The 23,710-nt window shown below is 34.3% G+C and overlaps 1 protein-coding gene across 3 annotated transcripts; it reads right to left on the minus strand.

The window, feature by feature from the left end:
* Window positions 1–595: 595 nt before the first annotated feature.
* Window positions 596–21,973, minus strand: LOC108479160 (guanine nucleotide exchange factor SPIKE 1). 3 transcript variants are annotated; one of them, XM_017781594.2, is made up of 31 exons: window positions 21,546–21,973; window positions 21,287–21,396; window positions 20,891–21,053; window positions 20,693–20,796; window positions 20,450–20,562; window positions 20,287–20,342; window positions 20,078–20,175; window positions 19,837–19,974; window positions 18,574–18,885; window positions 17,400–17,687; window positions 16,357–16,524; window positions 16,084–16,275; window positions 15,842–15,885; window positions 15,453–15,522; window positions 14,835–14,996; window positions 12,955–13,062; window positions 12,765–12,802; window positions 12,376–12,520; window positions 11,152–11,278; window positions 10,300–10,493; window positions 8,056–8,186; window positions 6,848–6,923; window positions 6,621–6,731; window positions 5,849–6,031; window positions 4,980–5,123; window positions 4,664–4,837; window positions 4,183–4,530; window positions 3,766–4,095; window positions 2,969–3,154; window positions 1,636–2,610; window positions 596–1,522 (listed from the first exon to the last, which is right to left on the minus strand). In XM_017781594.2, exons 2-31 carry the CDS (start codon window positions 21,383–21,385, stop codon window positions 1,268–1,270), a joined length of 5,532 nt encoding a protein of 1,843 aa, XP_017637083.1. In that variant the 5' UTR covers window positions 21,386–21,396; window positions 21,546–21,973; the 3' UTR covers window positions 596–1,267. The 3 variants fall into 3 exon arrangements, with proteins under 3 accessions (XP_017637083.1, XP_017637082.1, NP_001316973.1); XM_017781593.2 differs by having other exon boundaries at window positions 21,519–21,964; NM_001330044.1 differs by lacking the exons at window positions 20,693–20,796; window positions 21,546–21,973 and having other exon boundaries at window positions 1,268–1,522; window positions 12,958–13,065; window positions 15,453–15,527; ... (4 more) ...; window positions 20,799–21,053; window positions 21,287–21,385.
* Between the last annotated feature and the right edge of the window lie 1,737 nt (window positions 21,974–23,710).

Genomic DNA, 23,710 nt, shown 5'->3' on the forward strand with positions numbered 1-23,710 from the left:
ATTTGGCCACTTCAATTTAACCTATAGCATTTTCAAACATTTTCACATAAGTCCTATTTCATAATTTCACCCCCTTTTTCTTATGGAATAAAAAAATTAACTAAAATTGTCGAGTTCTATCTTAAGCTTGGACCTTCTAGAAGCCCACTAACATAATTAAACCTATGCCAACATTCACAGAATTTCCGAAAATTGAGGCGTTACACCGAAATGAAAGAACCGAATAAACATATATAATTAAAAGTCAGATAATTTATAATTAAATTTCAAACTCTTCGTCTGTTAGTTTTAATCATGAAATCATTTCACTATTTTTATTTTTAAAAATTTACACCTCCTTTTCGAATTTAAGATGCAGTATTAAAATTTTTAAATCCCTCCTTCCTAAGCAAAATTGGGCAAGGCATTGTTCGATTAGCATCTAACAAAAATGTTACTGATTTTGATGCCATCACTATATATGCAAACTAAAATAGATCACTGTATTTTAAAGGAATTAATTCTAGGAGACTCCATGTGGCTGCCATCAACTCAGTTTTTAACTCAATAAATATGTCGTAAATTTTCCGGCAAGCTCGCAATGGAAAACAAGAGCTTTTTCACCAGCGAATAGAATTAAAATATAAACAAAAAAATATCATGATGTTCATACTTACACTTAATAACAAAGGAAGAAAAAAAAATTCTTAGTAAACCGCAATTCTAGAGCCAAAACGTTCCCAACCGCACAAATTATAGCATCAGCACTTAGCAGTGTCAGGTGTGCTGTGCAGTCAGTAGTAGCACTGTCATTACCTGCATAAGCATACCCTTACATTCACTGCACTATAATTAACCAATCACTTTCCAGAATTATGTAGGAAGTTCCATCTAATATGGATGACCCTAACCCTGCATGATTCTTTCTTGTGATTTGATTAATTTAAACGATAATCAGAAAATACAGATTCCCATTTCTAGAGGTCCTTTGTAAAACCTGTTGAATAATACTACTCTACATAGCGTTTTGGCAAATGAGCTTTACCTGATTCTCATCTGATCATCCTAGAAGTAACATGTCACTGACCAAAAATGCCTTGCCCAATTTTGCTTAGGCAGGAGGGATATAGCTTCAATAAGTAATCCACCATTGCACACAAACAAATTGGTTATTACATACATCAACAATCATCATTTGAGCACAGATCTACAAAAAGAATGTGTCACAATCTTTATGAACAGCTTGCACCAGAAAGATATATCGGAGCAAGTAATGCTTACAACATTATCAGAGCTCTGATAGAATTGCAGGGATGTAATGAGATAGCTCTGCTGTGAGAGATTGAAATCCATTCACTAGTTGTGTGTGGAAATCTTGGTCTTCTTCTCCTATTAGTCTGAAGTGTACACGAATTGCCCGCTTGCAAACAGCCATAAATTCAAGGAGTGCAGCAATAAGTTGCTGTAGCTCCTGAGAACGCAACCTTGTGGCAGGTTCACCAGACAAGAAGGCTGTGCACACACTCAGAACACCACTATTCACCTGCATGTGTGCAGTGTCTTTTTCAGTATGGAAATCACTCCCACCCATATAATTACTTCAAAGGGAAAAAAATGAACAGGAAACTGAAAAATATAGAAAGATGTTTAGCTCACTTGAACTGCAACACTGCCTTGAAGAATTCTTTGCAGGCTCTGAAGACGAGGCAGTTGGTCTCCTTCGGAACTACGAGGCTCTTCCAACTCATTTCGTAGGGCTGCTGTTCGAGTTTCAATCATTCCAATCGCATTCTCAACCGGAGAAAATTCAAGTGATTCAGATTTTATCACCAAGAGCCTATTGACAAGTGCAGGGAATGAGCCCTCAGTCTGAAGAACAGTCCTCCTTTTCCATTGGTCTTCCAATCCACCTTGGGTCTTGCCATTTTTCGTGAATGGAGTGTCAAATAAGAAGCGGTCAAAAACACGTGCACGGACAGTTCCAGTAGAAAGAGAAAAGATTCTTTCCCTTCTGCTTCCCAAATCTTCATCTTCCATGACTGGATCAACAGCTGTTATCTGCAGGTAACAGACTCCAGGCTGCAACTCCTCTGCCTTCACCTGTCTGGAATCAGGAATAATGTGCAATGTATGATTACCATCCATCCTAGATTCATATATATGACTAAGTTTTTCCATTATATCACCCAAGCGCACATCACGAGGTTCTCGGTAAACATATTCTTTCCGGTCCAGCTTACCAAATCTCTCACCATAAAATCCAACCCTATAGTAAGTAGCATCAGTGAAAGGGATAGGGCTTGACTCCTGCTCAAGGATTGATTCATAGATGTTTGTGAGCAATGTATGACATTTAGCCAGTTGTCCATATGCTCTTCTGCTCTTATAAACTGGAATAACGAGTTCCAAAATGCTTGCACAGAAATGATAGAGTTCAGCTTGAGAGAAAAGTTTATTTGCAAGTTGTAGGTACTTAACAGCAGAGTCAACAGTGAGCTTCGAAGCACCGTATCCCTCAACCTCAGCTGCTGATGCCTCCGATGTGATTTCACTGCTGACCATAGGACAAATTTTACGTAAGGCTGTCACGTGATCCTTGCTCCAAACACCATCATTTCTAGCAACAAGAGCCTACAACATAGAGATTCATAGATAATGGTAAAATATGAACAAATTTGCAAAAAGTAGAAATCCTATTTCTTAAGTTAGTGTTTCTTGGCAGCATTTCCCTTTTTATCTGTTTAAATTTTGGAGCAAGGGCTTCATGTACTTTAGAAGGTAATCCTGCCATTTTTTAAAATTAATTGAAAATTACAATCTGTTCCTGCTTTTGTCTCATGTAATTTCACTTCTATGACAATTAAATTCATGATTTCCCAACATTTAATGATCCTAAGTGAGAAAATGCCAAATTTACTATATTAGATGGCAATGTCTCACAGGAATCTTATAACGGCTGCACACAAACAAGTTAATAGGAGTTTCTCACCTGCATTACAACACCAGCAACAGCCACAGCACACTGTGCAGCTTCAGCCCAAGACTGCATTTCTTGATGTGCATCACACAAATGCAGCAACCACATTATGTGAAGATCTGGGACAGGGGCAAATGCCATTGCAAGCTTGTAAAAGCTTTCTGCTGCTGCATATCTATCCATGGACATTACAGAGCCCTGCGAAAAGGATAGTGTTTAGATGTTAATGCAACAAGATTATCTTCATCCAGATCACAAGCAGAAACAAAAGCCAAAACATTAATGGGTTCCTACTATCAAACTAATTAACTAAAGCCATGAAAAAACAGTCTTCATTAATATAAAATTAAATTAGCTTAATCATTTTAAGGGGCTGTTTGCTTTAGGTCAGACAAAGCCAATCTATGCATGACTTCACACCAAAACAGCAACATCCTCAACTGCTGCCGTTCTCATCCCTCCAAAAGCAGCAGAAAGAATCCAAGCCCTTTTAACCAAAAGATGTAGGTACCTATTTAATTCAGATGGGGAGTGGTCCTGTCATGATAATTTAAGAATTCTACCTTTTTTTGTGTTAAGATGCAGCAGGTCTTAGACAGTTAAACTGTACATTTAGTTACAATTTTGAATCTAAAACAAAGGTTGCATGAAGATCATACAGGAAACTGAATGCAAATATAACAAGTGAACCACAATAACTCTCCTCTACCTCACATAATGGTAATAATAACAATAACAACAAAAGTTTTTCTTCAAAAATTATTCTCAGCAAAATCCCCAGAAGAAACTGACATATATTTTAGACTTACCAACAGTGCATGCTCCAGACTAGCATCAAGGGCAAGAAGAAGGCTGCCAGAGAGAGATTTTACTTCTGACCAGGACCATCTATTCTCTTTAAAATTTTCTGGAGTTACCAATAGAGCATCCTCAGGAAGTCCACATTCCTTCAAAAGGCCAGAGCTCTTGACTTCATCTGCCATTTCCTCTAAAGATTTTCGAAGCCTTCGTGCTTCACCACTTTCCTCAAGTGTCCCATCAGACTTCATCTGAGTCACCTGCATGTCAGACATTAGCTCGGACAAGGTGATAGTCAGCATTACCCTCAACCTTGCAGTCTGCATGAAGTAGAATGAACTCTGCAAGAATGAAGAAATAATTGATGTCAGATTGGACAACAGAAGCATGCCAACAGAAATCCGTCTTAGGAATGCCAAAAGGCCTACCCTCACGAGTATCTGAAGCCCAATAACAGCTCTTTTCCTAATATTATCATTTCGAAAGACTGCAAGTCGAAGTAGATGAAAGGCAACTTGTTTTAAGAAACGATCATTCTCCCTAGCCATTAGCGTTGCCCCATGAAGATCAAATACATTGTTGAAGACAGGCAGAAAAGCTTTCCAGAAAACCAGTGGCTGATTTCGGGAAAAGAAGCTCATAATTATAGATGATAAACAATCAAGTTTTCCATAATCAGTAGCAATGCTATGGGATGCCGCCATTGCAGAAAATTTCTCAGATATTTCTAAAACCTGAAGACTAACAGCAGCACTCAAGTTTTCTTCCCAAAGCTCCTGAAACAAGCAAGAAAACCATGACTACCTAAGCCAAATTCAGAACAAGATCAAATAGGTAATGAGAACATCTTCTTTCTTTTATTTCTTTTTTGTGTGTGGAGAAAAACATGACATTCTGACACAACTTTACCAGTTTTTGTCGCAAAATTGGATGCAAAGATTCTCTAAGTGCTTGGGCTGAAGCTCCAATCCTAGAAGATTGGGCCTGAGCCAGAGCTTCTCTCAAGGAATATGGCTGGCTAGGGGAGCTCAGCTGAGAATTCACCCTCTGCCACAAGTAACCATTTTCAGGAGTTCCCTGAGGCTGCAATAGGGCAATCAAACAATGTATAAAACAATTAGTACATGCGGTTCTCTGTATCTACAAAATCAAGAACCTCCACAAGCAAACATACGAACTTCTCAGATTTATGAGCAACAGATGAAATGACAATAATATTACTCACTCTAACTTCTTGTCTCGATGCTTCAGATAAATAATTGTTGATTGCAGGAGAAAGCTTATCAGAATACTTTGGTGATGTAGGTGCATCACCCACAGGATTGCGAGAACTGCTTCCTATAAGCATTCCATCAGCAGGCTTTCGGTGCTGTAAGTACATGCAAAGTTAGTATAACAGGAAGGGTAAGAAGTAAAAGAGCCTCGGCTACAAACCAAATTCCATATGACATGTGAAACAAGTTCATACTATCAAAAGAATTGACCAGAATTGAAGAGAAAAGCTAGGGAAGCAAAACTTCCCTTCTCTATTGCATATTTTTTCACACTTGAACATTAGATATTTCTTATAAGCTTTTCTTACAAGGAATAAAAAATTTGTTTTGTAGAAATTTTTTATGTACTTTCTTACTCATTTTAGTTTTTGTCGCACATACAGACATACACACAATTGAAATATCCAATAATTCTTAAAAAAATTTATTTATTCTTTTGTTTAGGAAAAATTGCCAATAATTTGTGTAGAGTTAAGCAGTGTCATATATATAATATATATTATGCATAGGAACATAAGCATACAAATATTTATTTATCCATTACACACACATGCAATAGAGGATAGTTGGTGGCAAAAATTCCCTACATATTTAAGCCCAATAATACCAGAGTTCAACGTCTAATGACACCAATGAAGGCTAAGATTTAAAGGAACTGGGTAATCCTTGATGGTGGTAAGGAGCATAGTGACAAACTAAACACAAACAAATAAAACCTTAATCCCAACAAGAAGCTACCTAAACTATTAAAATAACTGAACCAACATACAATTTTGCACAATGAAAAGGAGGAAATTGAATGTTTAGCTGTAATAGCAACCTCAAAATGAACCAGGCATTCCTCCATGAGTTTGAAAAATAATCTAGTTCGAGCAATGCTTTGCTGCCAAGCCTTAACAACTGATGCATCATCCAGATTCCGCACGATTTGCAAGATAACAATCAAAACTTCACGCTTTTCGGCAGCATTTAAGTTGTAAAATACGGGCATTTCATCTAGAATCTGCAGAGAGGATAAATTCACTTGCAAGAAATTTATGTATAGGTAAATTATAAGCCAACAGGGAACAAATGCAGTCTTATAACGCAAGTCATCTTTAACAAAATGCCATCCCAAATTTTAGACTCCAAAATCATATTCTCTCTTATTTCTAATAAAGAATGTCAGAGCATAGATTTATGCCAGTCCTATCCTGTTTTGTGCTTAGACTAAAATTCCAACAACATTAATGCACCCAGTTTTTCCTCAGCAACTTATTTTTGGCGAGATCTGAAATTTCATAGAATAATATAGTACCCCATTCATGCTAAATTACATTTTAGGAAAGATGCTACAAATTCAAGAAGCAATAAATAAATAGTACCATGTGGATTTTTCTTGGATGATACAAATATGACACCAAACAGCCATGTAATTTTGACACTTACACTAATCTGTCTCAACTTCAAGCTCAATTGGGTGTAGACAATTGTAATACCATTTACACAATATCATAAAGATGCAATATCAGGAATGTCATACCACTGCCTAATGCTTAATCAACATAATCATCATCATCATCAAGCCATAAAATAATTTAAGTACAATTTACCTGGCCAATGAGGGGAAAATATAGTTGAGCAATATACAGCTTGTCTTCAGGTTTTTGGTACCGAGCATCAAACTCATGCTTACATAAAACAACCACCAAAATTCTAGCTGCCTAATCACACAAAAAGCAAATGTTATTTTCAAAGCGACAAAATATGCTATATATCTTAAGCACTATATATATGACCATGATGTTTTGAAACAGATAACCTTTTTATCCAAACTCACCTTAGCACGCTGAGATAAATCATCATGATCCCAAGTAAGGAAAAGCTCTTGAATCAAGACAGATGAAAGATAGTTCCTTAATCACAATATACACCAAGTCAATTGAGTGATACTAGCATTTCAGCTACTAATTAATAGAGATTTTGTCGGACTAAGTCCATGCAAAAAAATAAAACTCAATTTTCAAGAGATCAGAGACAGAGAGAGAGAGAGAGAGAGAGAGAGAGAGAGAGAGAGAGAAAGAGAGAGGAAAAACTACTGCCAGCAAATCCCTTTTTTATATTAAGATAAACTAACCAAATTACTAGAAATAAAGAAAAATAACTAATTGACCTCAAACTAATCAAATTTCTAGAAATAAAGAAAAATAACTAATTGACCTCTATACAATGTCTGTTAAGCATCTTGATTTTGACCGTTTAAGCACAGGTGACATGGATGACAATCAGATGAAAGCGGGCTAGGTTAACTGCCAAGATAATTTAAGATCACGGTCTAACTTTTGGTAATTTTAGAACCAATTTAAGCTGAAATGATTCCATTAAGTCATGTTTATGTTTCTAAAGTATAAAAGATTGTTGGCTTTACTTTCTTTTCATCAGTTTGCTCAATCTAACGATAGTTTCCAGGTTTCCAGCAGATTTAAGTCTTGAGTTATTTTACTTTGATCTATTTTTTATAATGTAAGTGTTGTTTTAAGTCAAGCTTGGAACTTCATTATTTTGGATCTCAAGTACATGAAAGATAGGAATGCTAGAAGTCTAGAAACATTCATGTAATTTCTTGCATTAAAGAATGAGAAGTCAAGTAAATTTCATTTTACTTCTCACAATCTAATACACCCCACCCACGCCCTACCCCCTCCATCAACACTCTCCTATGCCAGAGGTTTGGGTGGTTTACAGAATATCATTACACTGAACTCTAGTAACTTGGAACACACCATGAAATTCATTCATGCACGTATGTATCATCCACTAAGAACTTGAAGCCTTTATGCCAGATTTTACAACAGGAAGGAAATTTTGTTACAATTGATGATAGTGCCAGAACAACAAGAAAACATTGTTACCATAAAATACATCCCAGTTACATAAGCTCTACACCTATAAAGAGGGATGCTCTCCTCTCCATTAAGACATGACATAAAGCAAAAACTATCTATTTACATCATGAAAGTAGTGAAACATAAAAACAGAAGAAGGTACCTGTCTGAGGGGTCTCTCCCAGGCATTTCCACAAAAAGATCATGATCACATATTATCTGCAGAAAAATTAGCTTGCAATCATGCAGAACTGATTGACATACCCCAGAAAACTTGTCCAGATACAAGGACACCTGAAACAAATAAAACACATTTAGAAGGTGATTATCAAAGCAATAGCAATGACATGAGTGTCATATGATTATCTTGTCTTTCCTCTTTCCTCATACATAAAACAAAACAACTCCTCATAACCAAAACGCAAATAACAGATGGAGTAAATATCAGTCAAGAGTTAACAAAGCATAAGACATGCTTCCAACCAGTGGCATAACTCATTAAAAGACAGTTTACAGCTGTAGACGAAATTGAATGACTGCTTGAGCATCACCTTATTAAATTGTAAAAGTTAATGAAAACAAGGGATACTCAACCGAGCATAGAAACAAACTGCAAGGTTTCTATTTTTTTTTTCCACAATTGGAGAGTGCAATCATCATGGCAACAAATATCACTGACTAATGGACTTTTTGAGATGCTGACTCATTACCAAATCCAAGTTCACCAACCTAAATTACTTTTGTCAATTCTAAAACATAGCAGCGGGATTTAAGTCAGCAAAAGAATGTTTTTCACACTAGTGATACATGTCATATAGCTTGTTGACACTTGAGACTCCTAAATTATGTAACACATCTACTTTTAGCTCCCTGCAGCATTAATGGTGTCAGTGAGTGATGTTGAGTGGGGTGCAGATAGAGGTTTAGATTACTTAATTCCATTGATGAGTGGCAAATCGATAACAAGAGTTTGCAGGCTTTGACATGCTTTTTATCATTAAGAAAGACAAGAATCTGTTGATAACAAAATTGTGATTGTCAATTAGAAGGTATTGGTTTTTCTAATTTGGAATGTCTTATTCTTTGTATATTTTACATTTTTTAATTTTTATGTAGACATTTCTCTAGATCAATAATTTTCTGGAACAGATAATCCAAGACTAAAAGTTCCGATACTAGAGAGGAGAGGTTAATGATTATCAGTGTTGATAGTAATCAACTTTGTTTTTGCTTTTCCAATTTGTTTGTAGATTGTTTGATAAGATAATTCACCTTTTTCTTAAAGAGGTAAAGACCTTAGGAACAGCTTCTGTCAACCTTTCATCATGAATATATAAATGATTTATGTGAACTAGGAAAACATATTTTCCTATTCCTATGCTTGACTCCTTTTGATCTTGCAGATAGCTTAAATTTTAGCTAACTGTGATTCTTTTTATTGTTCATCAAAGTAAGGACAGGCTTTATTCAAAAAATAATAATAGTAGTCCCCAATAGGCATGGGATCTGTTGGTAGAGAGTTGGACTCTTAGTTCCAATAATCAAGGACAAAACCTTCGGGTGTGTTTGGACAAAGAATTTTAAAATTTTGGAGATCTTTTAAGATGCTAACATTATAAAATGCATCTTTCCAAATTTCTAGTGTTTGTAGTTATTTTGTTTGGGTAAATAAGCTTTTAGAAAAATTTAGGCTATTGGAATTTCATGAGTTAGAAAACTAATTGTAAAAGAAGAATAATGATATTAAATATAAAAAATGTAATATGGATATCATTAGATTTGTAAAATATATAAATATTTTAATATATAAAATTTTAAAGTATATGTTAGAATTAAATAAAATGATATTTTGAAGTTCAAGATTTTTATTTTATAGTAAGACTACATCTAATAAATGAAATAAGATTATGAGATATTTTAAAAAAACCACCTATTTAGGTGGAATTTGAATAGCGGATTTGAGCTCAAATCCCCTTTTGAAATTCCTTACAAATTTTGAAATTCTCCATTGGTTTTACCCACAAGTAAACTCATCTTTTGAATTTTGAATACCCTGATAGAAATTATATTTCTCCTTCAAATTACCCATCCAAACACTCTTACAGACCTCTAACTATAAAAAAGACATAAAAGTAGTCAAAGATTCCTACAAGTGTATGCTACTTCAGTTTTTTTTTTTTTTTAATAAAATTTTAAGTCATGAGAATACTTGGGTTGTTTCTGAATGAAGTGATAGGAAAAAGGGAAATGAAACAGTTAAATTTCAAATCAAAGAGGTCTCCTAACATGCAATGGTTTAAGGACATGCTAGTCTATGAAACTAATAAGTATGGAAAGCATCTTGTACAAGTTAGTACCATCTAAACCTGATCACAAAAATAGACTATTGAATCAAATAAAAACATACCAATTCAAAAACCTGGCGAGGCTCAATAATGGATAAAAGATCATAACAAAAGAATGCCAGACTGCTGTTCAATCGTTTCGCCAAGCTTAGCCCTTTCTTACAACGCTCATGAACTTCAGTTAGAAGGCAATCATACAGCTGGATTATACATCTGAACACACCCTCTTTCAACTGCATCGGGGGAACATCTTCATCTACATTAAAAGAAAGCAAAAGCTGATTTACCAAACTGATGATAGCATAAAACCTATTTTCAATTTCCTCCAACTGAACTCGTTGAAGAATTAACAGAATACTTTCTCAGCATCTGAGAGTATGCATGTATGTATGTAGTCTTGAATATAAGGAGGGATTAAGTTATGTCAATGTAATATTACATATACTTTAATCCATTAAATTTCATGCTCTATTCATGTAATCATGCTGACCAAAATTGAGTAAATTAAAAATACATAGTTGCTTTTGACATAAGGGTTTCAAGCATTTCATATGCTCTAAAGATGTGACAGCATGAATATAATGTTAAATCCAACATTGACTTACAATTTACATGCATGAAAAGTTGATTGAATGTAAAGTAATAGTATGAATATTATGCTAAACCATAAGTGTACACAATAGATAAGATACAGATATCATATTGATTTAAATTTTACATGCATGACAGGTATGAATATAATGTTAAATCCAACACTGACTGGTTAAACCATCAATTTTGGAAATGACAAAAAGATGTAGCAGTAGACAATTACTATAACATATAGAGAGATTCATTTACACAAGCACACATATACCTACATATACGTGTACATCTGTGTGTGCATTTAAATACTTCATGCAATGTAAACCAACCTAATGGAAGGCTATGATAGAACAGACGTGTTTGCTCCAATGCCATTGACTTAACAATTAGCTCAAGAAAAAACCAAGCCATTGCCAGCACATCGTCATACACTGGTCCAACACGATAACCCTTAGCCTGCAGAACAACATCAAATTAATTAAAAAAAAAACAGTTTCCAAGTCAAGGCCATCTGAATTAAAAATAGCAATGTCTCAGGATTACAAGTAACTTGAGAAACAAGAACTCAAGTTCTATTACTATAAAATGTTTTCAAGTTCTTGAAAATTTCAAGTTTCAAGAATTTATAGAATTTTTCAATGAATTTCTCAAGGACAAACAGGAGCAAGTTTAAGTCTTTTGTGTCACTTCTTTTAAACAAATTCTACCCCGATGTCGCAAGCCTATAATATCATCTCTCTTTTACAAAAGTATTCAAACAAAATCTTGTTAGGTACTTTATCTTTAACATTTAAATTAGTGATTTGATATAGAACTTTGGAGAAACACAACCAAAATGTTTTCAAGTCATCATATGACAGTATTCACCCGGGGCTAGAATAAGCTACTGCAAAGTGGGGCGCTGGGAGTGCTAAGTGAGATGGACTTTCATGTGCCTACTTGCAAGGTACTTCACTTGGATCCCACATAGAAAGTGTGGGATTTCTTGGTATACAGAACTAGGCTCTCCAACCTCAACAACTAGCTTTTGGGAAGGTCCATATCATAATTATTCAGCATTTAAAATTTTAATATTAAAGGTTGAGCTTTTTAATTTCAATTTATTAAACTCCCACCAGAGGTTTCATAACTAGGGTTGCAATGATCTATTACACTGTTCTCTTTCCTTTTTCTTGTGTGTGTGGGAAGGGATGTTTTGAAATCAATTATTACTATTCTAAGTTTCAATATAATTCTAAAAGGAGATCATGAGTTTTCTCTTCAGTTCAAGCAAGCTACATGGACTTGGGAATGGGTGTTCAACATGCAAATGCTGAGTTTTGAACAAGTTTCTGAGTAGATATCTTCAGACTCCAATAGTCAATTATAAGAAATTTGAAACGAGCTCCTGGGTAAATCAAAGTACAGTGAATAGCATTGGTGGCATAGGAATTCAGAAATTACACAATGACACATTCTGCTTAAGAATCTGAACAAATATAGACAGCATACGCATTATTGAATTTTACCAAGAAAAAAGGATATAAAAGAAGGTTTGTAGTTTAGCAGATTACCTTACTACGAGCCAAGCTACCCCACACAGTAGACAAGCCCGGATAAACTGGGGGTTGACGACCACCAAAGTCATCGAAAGCATAATCTACATAGTTAACTAGAGAGCGATTTCGTTCAGAATCATCAACTGACTCTTGCTGCACCCTGCAAATAAATAAACAAAAGATTACACATGATAAAATAAAAGAAAAAAATGATGCCCAAACTTCAATAAAAAGCCTGGAACAGAGAATCTTTCTTAGCACGGCAATGATTAAAGTTCATTTAGTGAAAATAAACCTTCAAGAATATATCAGAGACTTGGCACTTAAACAGTAAGACAATCGTAATCTTGGATTTTAAAAATTGTTATGTTTAATAAATTAATAAATCAGATAAAAGACTATACCTTGTCAGGATATTAACCATGGCTCTGAATGCAGCAACCTGAAAACAAATTAAGAAGAGATTGCAACACATACAGTAAGCAAACCAGTATAACAAGATGAAGCTAAATAATCATAGGCTAGAGAAAAGGCTTAGAGGGAGATGGGGCACAAATGTTTAGGTCGGGACAGATAAAAGATGGGAGTTGAAACCTGAAGGGTTTCTCCACCATTCCCTATAAGATGGAGAAGCATATTTAGAATCGGGTGAAGAAACTGAAGCAAAGCAGTGGAATCGACATTCTTTAAGCTGTTAATTGCCTGCAACCCATTAATAGTTTCATGTCATAGGTACATAACTATGTAATGCAATTTAGAGAATATATGCCAGTCAAGATATTTGCCATTGTTGCATAAGATGTATGGCATGTTCATCTTTAACTTTCCAGCCAACTAAAACTTCAATGGGGTTGTTCCACTTTATGATTGCAACTGTTTCCATTACAACCAATATCAAATTGCAAAATTCAAAATTCAAAAGCCTTTTTGCAAGTGTGCCCAAAAAAAAAAAAAAAAAAAGAACATTTCTATAGATGCAATGTTGGAAAAATATAGAATAAAGCTCTCTATTTGTTGTTGTACTAACTTGGAAACTAACATAGACTATCGATCATGGTAGTATGTACAAGGCACATACTGATAGTAGCAATTTTCATCAAGACATTTTTTTTAGTTAGTTTAAAGTTTTTTTCTTTTATTTTTGACCTAGGAAGGGAGGATTCACCCCTAGCTCTCTAAGCACTAGCTCTTAAGTCTTACTGGTTACCAATAGAGAAAATTGCATACTATTGAAACTTTAGAAATAATATTACTAAACCATTCATTAACTTTACATTTTACCTAATCTTAGAAATTAGAATTTGAAAAGCAATATTTCCAGTAAACTAGATAAATATTAATTTTACAAAATGTTAACAAACTACAATTTACTTTTCAATAGATATAACTATATAAATTGGCAAAAAATTCATAAATAGATCCAAATTCAATATACTTAATTTTTAGCATTTAAAATAAGAATTTCATACCATTTTTGTAACAGAGTTATTTCCTTGTATTCCTTTCCCTTGAGCAGTATTTTACGTTAGTTTCCTAATTTTATACCTATAACTTCCTTATTGATATCTTTTAAATTAATTTAATTCTTTTAACACATCTTATTTTTCTTTTTTATTTTTTACTTTACATCATCCCAATCCTAAAACATATTTTCATTATAATTTCTTTCCATTTTATCCTTATCCCCCACAAAAGCATCATTTTATGCATTACTTTTCAGTATTTTTTTTCCTTCTCCTCCATCCAACACAACCTTTTCTTTTCCCTTCTGCATATTCTGCAGCCCTGCCTCCCTTCTATCTCAGTTTTACCATTAACCAAATCTCTTTCCTTTCTCTTTGTTTTTTTACCTTCCCAAGTTCACCTTTAATTATGGTTTTATCTCTCAAACCAATTTTGTCCTCTTTGGTTCCAGAAGTTTCACTGTCAATGCCTTCCTAGTTTCATCCCTCAAGCCAACTCCAACACCTAGATTTAGAGTAGGCAAAGCTTAAACTAAACTAATTCAATTGAACCAGAGAACCCAATTTGACTACAAAAAGTCAACAACCCAAACCAATATTGAGCCAATACTAAATCATTATAATAGAAAAATAATGACTTCAAAAGCAAAGTGTGACAAAAGTTGGCAAAATGTGACTTTGAATATCTTACCGAAAGTTGAGGAAATTAGACTCAACCAAATAACCCACTCGAACAGTTGAACCTAACCGAATTGACATTAGAAGTCAACAACTAGAATCAAAATGACACGAATTCAGATAAACCAGACTGGAACAGAGCTGAATCCCCACTTACCACCTCTACCCAGAGTCAATATTTCAATCTCTTTTTATTGTTCATTCTGTTTTGCTTTTCATACCAATCTATTCTTATCTACTGGAAGATTATGGAATTTTGTGTATATAAAATCAATGGATTCAAAAAAGATAACCAAACATTGAGGTGAACCAATAAGCAGAAAACAGAAGTACCTCCAAAAGTTCAGAACCCCAAGGTGGGCTTGTTCGAAGAGTGTGTCTATCATACTCAAGAAAAAAATCTCTGATGCGCTCATTAATCGGGTATAGAGATGAACAAAGTCTTAACCGCAATTTGAATACATTTTTTCCATCTTCCAAATAATCCAACCTCTCCTGCAAACAAAAGGAAAAGTAAATATGAATTTTAATTGTCAGGTTTTAATAATAAGCATCCAATCAGAAGACACACTCAAAACTGTATCTGAAGAAATTATCACAGTTAAGCACAAAAGCTTCCCACCAACTATAGCATCCAATACCAATAATACTAGAATAAAACAAGCCAACAAATTTGCCACCTAACACAAGCAGGAAATTTCCAATTTACATTAAACAAATATACACGAATGAAATAAAAGCAAACTTATTTAAGCAACCGAATTATGCAGCGTCACACATACAATCAACAAAATGTAGCAATTTGATTTACAATGAAAGGACAGAAGAAATCCAAAACTGAAGTACAACAAAGACTTTGATGATAAACACAATGAGAATATCTCATCAAACTGCACTGTAGAAAAGGATATGAGTGGTTATATATTGAATACTTAATCTTGCAAAACATACCTTGCCAGAATCCAGGAGATAATGTGGAACCAATTCCCTTATTATCGGTAAAGAAATTTCAGATCGCAATCTGAATTAAAAAAAAAAAAAATCAAATTATGGATTTATTGAACCCGTTGAGCAATGATGAATCTTATGAGAATAAAATAAACATTCCAAAAGAAAAACCTTTCCTCCCTAGATAAAATAAAAATTAGTCACTTAATCATTTGTTTTTCAATGCATAAATGAAGCAACCATGATTTATCCAAAATAAATGAGCTAATTAAACTACTAGCCCCATTTCACAGCTAATTACCATTATCTGAATAGATGAAGCAGTGACTTCTTATTTCTGATTTCAAGAGAATAAAAAAAAAGGAAGAAGTTCAAACTGAGCATATACATACTGGGCATGTGTCGATAATGGAAGTGCTGCATATCCTATAACTACCTGCCAAGTGAACAAATTGAATGACCATTCCTACAAACTTAATATCAAAAATAGAAAGGAAAGGAACTGAAAGTTCAATAATAGCTCCTGTTAATTTAGAGTTTTTTTTTTTTTTTAAGAAAAAAAGATTATACAGTAAAATGAAAAAGAAGTCCAAGCTACCATTATTTCCCAAACATAAATTCATGTAAAACTCACTGGTTTTGGAGCTTCAAGTTTAGTTTGAAGATCAACATGGAAAAAAGTAAATAACAGGTGATGTGATGGTGTCCAGACAGCAGGAAGTGAAACTTTAATCTCATCGTGATAGCAGGCAACCCTAGCACCAACAGCAACTTGTGTGTGAGCATATTTCTGGTGTGATGAACCACGATCCCTTGGATGGATTGCCTGGTTGTATTAATTGGACCAAAGAAACAAGTAAGAAAAAAACTAGAAAACTGAATTCTAAAGATCAATCAACACATTTACCTCTAAGGGCTGCCTCCGAGCATCAGCATCATCCTTTCTTAGCTCAACTTGTATGAATAGATTCCTTTTCCGACTCAAATTCACAGTTAACGGATACACATATAGACAATGAAAAAGCTGCAAGAATGGCTCATTTCTCATTGTTGTGCGGAAGTCAAAAGCTTGAAACTGTCAGATGAATTAACATAGTAGTTTAGATTAAATGAGTTTTACACATATAGTAATAACAAATATAAAATATAAAATAGGCCATAGCATGCCAGTCCTAATGCTAAGATTCTCAGATGCACAGATAAGTAGCAGCCATATTGCAATCATCACACTACAAGGAGCACGTAGTTTGCAAGACAGCCTTAGTTTAGATTCAGTCCAATTTTTAACCCAAACACGAAGCATAGACAATTTTAAAAAAAGGACTAGAACTAAATTGCACACACTTGACAAGGATCACCTACTAATTTGTCTTACTTTAGTTGCAACAACTTGGCAACATCATAATCAATGGACCCAAAAGGTGCTCCAGCTAAGATTAGAGAACTTAGAAAATGCATAACAATCCCAATGGAGTAAAAAATCAGCATCTGAATAAGCACAACAAGTGACTGTAAGCATGCTAATATTTATTCAAAATAACTTAACAGCAGACATTGCACTTAATAGTTTGTGAAATAAAAAGTAAACCAAACAAAGACTACATATAAAAAACAAATTATCTATCAAAGCAAAAACTTAATCTCAAATATTAATGACAAAGGATTCCACTTTTACAATCAATAGAGCTTTTCAGACTTAAACTTGTAACCCCTTCCATATGATAGATTCATCTCTAATTTCTGCAGTTAATATAATTTTCCTAGCCAGAAAATATTGAATATGCAAATGGACAATTAAAGTGAAAATCAAAAAGAAAAAGAAAAAGAAAGCAAAGGATGGCATATAGAGCAACCATATACTAACTATAAGATGTAAAAGATGCAATTGCTACTTGGTATGCCATAGGTAAACCCAATGACTAAAAGCAAAGAAACAGATTAACTGCTTACATCATCTGCACATAAATCTAGATTTCCATGACTGTTAGATCCATTTCCAGAAACCTCTTTCCCATCAATTGCGATCCACTTGGAGTTGCTAGTCTGAGGACCATCCAGACCATTTCCAGGACTCCTTGAAAACATTAAATCAGCAACTGGCTCCCCAGCATCCAGGGAATCATTTGTCGCACTGCCACCTTCTGATATATTATCCAGCTCAGCAAGAGCAGTCTGGTGTTTCTCAATTTCCAATTTCAGAACACCTTTTACAGGTTTATGTACTTTTCGTTTAGGATCCTATCATATCAGAAGAAATGGCAAAAAGAAACAGAATTAGAACATTATGTGCACAGCAGATACATAATAAACTAAAGAGAAGACCAAATGGCAGATACAGAATAATATTATATCTGGATAAAAACTTTGTCAGAATACAAGGATTAATCAATTAATGAACAGGTTATTGATGATAAGAATATGATTGTAGAAACATTCAGTATACAATTAATAGCTCATACTCCAAAAAGGCCCTAAAATTGAAGCTTGCACAACTGCCTCAGGAAAATTAGAGAAACAGCCCACTTGATTGACCAGCAGTATACAGTTGTTGTATGCTTTATAGCCTAAAAACAGCTAAAAGCCACATGTAAATCACCCTTATATTGAAGGGTCAGCTTAACAAAAACTTGAGAATACTCACAGCAAAACAAGCATAAGGGCTTCAATTTATTAGGCCATCTAACTGTCTAGAAAGCAATCCAATTGTTCTTGAAATAGTTAATGTGGAGTAAAAGTAGTAATAAGGCGTGTTAGGCAGCCTGCATGGACAGGCCAGGAGGCAACGTGACCTATCATAATATCTCCAAAATCTTCAGTTAAGCTCCATTTGTTTTACAAAAAATGCCTTGTTGAAGGAAAATATCTAATTTAGAAAATATTCTTCCCAAAAGAAAAATATGCTGATAACATAATAAAAAAACATTTTCTTGTATTGCACCTTAGGAGAACTTTCACCATTAACCAGTAAAGACCTCAACACTTTTCTTAACCTTCACAAAGATAAATAAAAAAAAACACCAATTTAAGGTTTTCATTTTAAATGAACTGACAAATATTTTCATTAAAAGTCTAGCCACGTTCCAAACAAACAACAAAGAAAGGCCACAAAGCAACTAAACAATACCTGAAGTGACTCTTCAGTGTAGCTTTCCTTCACTTTTTTTAGATTAGATATTTCAACAATAACAGAACTACCACTTGAGCAACCCAGTTTCCCATCTGATGTGACCTTAGCAATGGGCTCAAATACACCCTCATGAGAACTTGAACCAGACATGCTGGGAGCAAGAGGACTGCTGGGAGAAGCAGATCCACCAGAAGCTGCAGCGATGCTATTGTCAAATAATGGAACAATGGCCCAGGCAAAAGACTCTCTGTAAGGCATTAGACGAGACCACACCTGCAGCTTCTGCCTCTCTCTCTCAGTCAAGTGCACCTGTTTGCATAGAGGATAAGAGAAAACAAATGATATAAGAGTTTAATTTAAGCAATCTTGAATCATCCTCTTGGTATAAACAATGCACCCTTCTCCTATAATTTAAATCCTTGGCCGGCACATATGAGTATGTTCTTTCCAGGCAATCAAGCTAATAATAACCTTTGAATTGCCAGTGTTTTTTCCTCTTTTGAAACAAGAAAAATCAACAAGCTGCCTTTTACTGTAACATAGCATGCAGCCAAATGACTAATTTACATGCCCATTCAGAATAAAAGCTAGATTTATTTCCTCAGATGAAGCATATTTTAGAAGCATGTTTCAAAACTGAGTAGATTCATTCTCTTTAGAACAAGCAGGTATTTGGCCTAGCATTTTAAAAGAGCCTCTCTAATAGAAGAACCTGAAGTAAGGAGATTTGAACTAGTGAACTTAGACAGTAAGCTCCTGACAACCTTAACAATTACAAACTGAACCATAACTTGCAGTAAACTTTAAATAGCAGATAGATGCTAAAAGTTAAATTTCAATGAAGCTTCCATTTTCCCCTTTCCAGGATTATTACATAACAGATTCCTACATCCTAATGATTCTAACTCAAGTTTGCCAAATACTATTTCCACTTTCCTCTATAGAACTTCTAGAACAGCTGTACTCGTACAGCACTTCTCTTAAACCTTCAACTGGGCCAAACAGACTACAACACTGCTTTAAATAAAAGTTGATCACTCTAGCTCCCAAATTGAGATCAAGCATCAAAAAACCCATAGAAACTCATATAATACATGTAAAAACATTGATTTCTCCAGGTAAAAGGGATATAGTCCAACATGAAGAAGTGATTAGGAGGATCACAAGCATTCTGAATAACAGATAAAAGTAAAGAAATAAAATATTGAATTCAGAGGGAAAAACAAAAGGAAAGAAAGTGATAAATGTCTATATAAATACCGGTTCTTTACGTGAATAAACCGAAGGGGTTACACCGCCTTCTTCTGTTGCAGGCTTCTCTAACTGGATTAGCAAACAGATTGATGCTGATGGAGCATCTAAATAGAATATCCCACGAGGTTCTAAAGACACTTTAGCCTGTCAAAAGAACAACAGAAAGAAAAACTTATCGATCATCATTTATTGAGAACTATATCATTAGTAGATAAAATTAAAGGGCATAAATGACATTCTTGCTTACATCCTGCATTTCACTTGGAAGAACAGAAAAATAAAAATCTTCAGATAATTTTTCTCTTCTCTCCCGATTATATATGCACATGGTTCCATAGAATGGCTCTGTGAGGAAAAGAGAGTTATCTAAGTCAGAAACCAGGAAACAGTAAAAAGACTGAAAGTAAAATAAGAACATGATAAAGAGTCCTTCAAATATGGTGATGGAAAGCTAACCAACAATTCCAGCTTGAAAGGAAAGCGATAGAACTTTGACAGAGATCTTCAACCCACTACAGTCAACCACCCCAAGAGAGAATGGATCATTCAATGAGATATTAATCTTAAGAAACCAGTAACTCCAAAGCAAAAGAATTTACTGGAGCAATAAGATTCAAACCTGCCATAGTGTGTGGTAGGGGTTTCTGGGATCCTTTGGCCAAATATCATTGACCTTTCATTTCCCCAGTCAAAAGCAGGTTCATAAGCTGGGAGAGGAGACTGACCAAAATGCTACAAACATATCAACAAAACGAAAGGAAATTACCACTAATAGGAAAAAAAATAAGAAATGCTGTAGTCTGCAGAAGCTAAGAAAGTAGGAAAATATAAAACAGCAAGAAAATTATTCAATAATAGCAACCTTTGTAACATTAGAGTTGGGAAATTGCCTTCCTGAGGAACTTGGCAAGTCATCATCGGTAGCATCTTCAGCCTTAATTTGTCTAGCACTGGCAAGCTGCATTTCTGCATAAATATGGCATATACCAGAGGAAATAAGATTTACAGTAGTAGATTAATATTCTTTTCAAGAAAAAGTACCCCGTAACTAGAATCTCACCAGTCTCAATATCAGTATCTGGACCTTCAAATATCTGATTCTGGAATGAATCGGGACTGATACTTTCGTAGTGGCCATATTTGTTATCATCTTTAATCCAATCGCTTTTGTAGCACTGAATGAGTTCGGTTAGATGTGGCCACTGCTCCAAATTGTCATCAAGCTGAGTGCAAGAGAACAACAAAAGAAAATCATTTTAAATGTCTATTTCCACTACCTAATCTAACACATTAAAGAATGCAAACAGGCAATATTTTACACTTACAGCTACTGCTTAATAAATAGGAAACATTATTTTCTTTCTTCATAGTTCTGAATAATTTGTACAGGTAAGTGCAAAATAAATAAATATATACATAAATGCAAAATGCAAGAGAGGAAGAGAGAATAAGAGACCAATGGATCCAGCTTGAGATGAGCGAGCGAATGTCGAGGAATTCTCCGAAAGCGATACCCACCGCCCCCGTTGCCATTGGTAGCAACGTTGCCATCCATTACGCCAGATTCTGCATTTTGACAAGAGAAATTAATCTTTAAAAGTAGGAAATAGCTAAAATGCAATGTGAATTCTGCAGATCTGGAACAAAAACACAGCGCTCCGGCAAATGAGAGGAAAAAGAAAGAAAACCTAAAAGACAAGGGATCGATTAGCTACAGCAAAACAAGAGATCTGACAGAGAAGGCTGAACCCACAGCGACGCAAGTTGGGGCGTAAAAGAGCAGGAGAGAGGAGCACGGACACACTACATAAAACAGGAGTCAATATCAGTCTAAAATCCGGAAATAGGAACTGTCGTTTTGATTTATCTCATTCATTCCCCACTCCCGACCCTATTCTCATCTCGTCTCATCTCGTCTCCTCTCGTCATCGTCTCGTCTCCCCTTGTCACGCTGCTTTCTTTTCTTTCTTTCCTTTTTTTTTTTTTTTTTGGTCACGCTGCTATTTTAATGTAGATATGGTCATCAACAAATGTGCTTAAACATTTGTGAAGCATTAAAGATGTAAAAATGTTCATTTAAAAACAAAACTGTAAAACAGAATCGTGCTAAAGCTATTTAAGCTTGATTCCAAAGAAAAGATTCGATTGAATCAAATTTAAGTAGTTAAAGCTTAACTAAGTATCAGTACTTAATTTTAATAGTTTAGAAGTCTATTCAATAATAATCCATAAGCCTAATCCATTTTTATTTTTAATATTTTTTGTTAATTTATTATCTATATAGGTTAAAACCTTAAAATGTATACATACCCATGATTCTTGCCACGAGCCTTCAGACATGCAACTCCTCTTTCTTCCTCACTTCCATAAACCCACCTAAGCTCAAGGCACTCCTTTCTTCATTGTTTAGAAAGTAATTCATTCTTTTTCTACCTCATTCCATCTCTCCTAGCTTTCCCTGTACCTTTAATATGTATCTGCATAACTTATTTAGTTGTATTTTGGTGTATGATGATTTATTACTATGGCAATGGTTTACATGGCACTTTACTTTTATCCATTTTGTTGGTGTTCGTTTATATCAATGGAGATCTTTGTGGCCTAAGATCTTGTAAAGAACGAAAAATGTTAAAGAGGACTCAAAGTTTGGTCTTTGGAGCATGTTTTGATACTTAAGTCATTAATTGAATGATAGAATGAGAAAATAGATGAGATGTTAAAATTATTTAAAATGCATATCATCAGTTAGCAATTATAAAAATTATTTATATTTATTTAAGCAACCTACACCACATGTCACTCAATGATTAGGACAACCTCGTCATAACAATCAAGGTCCAAAGTGAAATTTGAAGTATTGCTAAACACTTGCATGACCTTTGAGTTGCAAGGTAGTATGGCCTTTAAGAAGTTGACCGCACCAAAATGCCCTTTTCCGCTTTTACTTAAGCTATTAAGCTTTGCGAATTAAGTTATAAGTTTAGGTTGCATGTCTAACATAATATTTCGTTTCATTTTCATATATTATGTAATATATCTTACATAAAATTGAAGTATATAATCTTGTAGTTCAATTTTTTTATCCAAAATGCAGACGGGGTAAAATAAAAAAAAAATAGGGGGTCAAAATTAAATTGTAATTTTTACGATAGTAAAAATCAATTTCACCATTTGAATATCCTATTTTTTATAATTTTAAATGATTAAATCAAAATTTTATTATTTTTAAGGGGCCAAAGTGTAATTTTATCTTTACTAATTTAAATTTTTAAATGGCTTAAAGAAAATTTTTCATTTTAGAAGGTCTAGAACCCTTGCAAGCCCTAGATAGACCCTATTTATAAATTAAACAAAAGTTCAATACCCAATTATGTGACTGACATCAACCAATAACAAACCAACTAATTCAAAAAGAGTTTCATTACAAACATTAATAGATGTCATTAAAATTTAAAATATCAACATGTAAAGGAGCCATAAATAAAATGGTTCCTATGTAAGTCATAGCATCGACACATTTATTCCCTTCCCTATAAACATGATTCAAAAGTTTGTACTCAAACTGGAATATGAACATCTTACAATTCTCAATGAGAGTACATAAAATAGGATTAGAGTAAAAACAAATTGAAATTAAACTAATCACATCAGCAACATCCACTTTTAGAAGCCAAATGTGACATCTACTTCAATCACAAGTTAAATTCAAATTCAAAACAAGTTGTAACCTCAAAGTGCCCAAGCCCCAAAGTTCTGCTACCATAGTTGTAATCGTGGAATATGGTGGAACCCAATTTGGCAAGGTGGTTTCAAATAACAATTTCAGCTTATATCCTTCTTGAGTTTTCTAAAGAAGACTCATTGGAATTAAGTTTGTTTT

This window comes from Gossypium arboreum, chromosome 12 (genome assembly GCF_025698485.1).
Source record: "Gossypium arboreum isolate Shixiya-1 chromosome 12, ASM2569848v2, whole genome shotgun sequence".
NCBI lineage: Eukaryota > Viridiplantae > Streptophyta > Magnoliopsida > Malvales > Malvaceae > Gossypium > Gossypium arboreum.

Coding starts and splice junctions, on each gene's coding strand:
- LOC108479160 (XM_017781594.2), bottom strand. CDS start 21,385: ATGGATGGCAACGTTGCTACCAATGGCAACGGGGGCGGTGGGTATCGC. Junction 20,176..20,286: donor CTTTCAAGCTGGAATTGTTG/GTTAGCTTTCCA, acceptor TTTTCCTCACAG/AGCCATTCTATGGAACCATG. Junction 16,276..16,356: donor CTCGGAGGCAGCCCTTAGAG/GTAAATGTGTTG, acceptor TAATACAACCAG/GCAATCCATCCAAGGGATCG.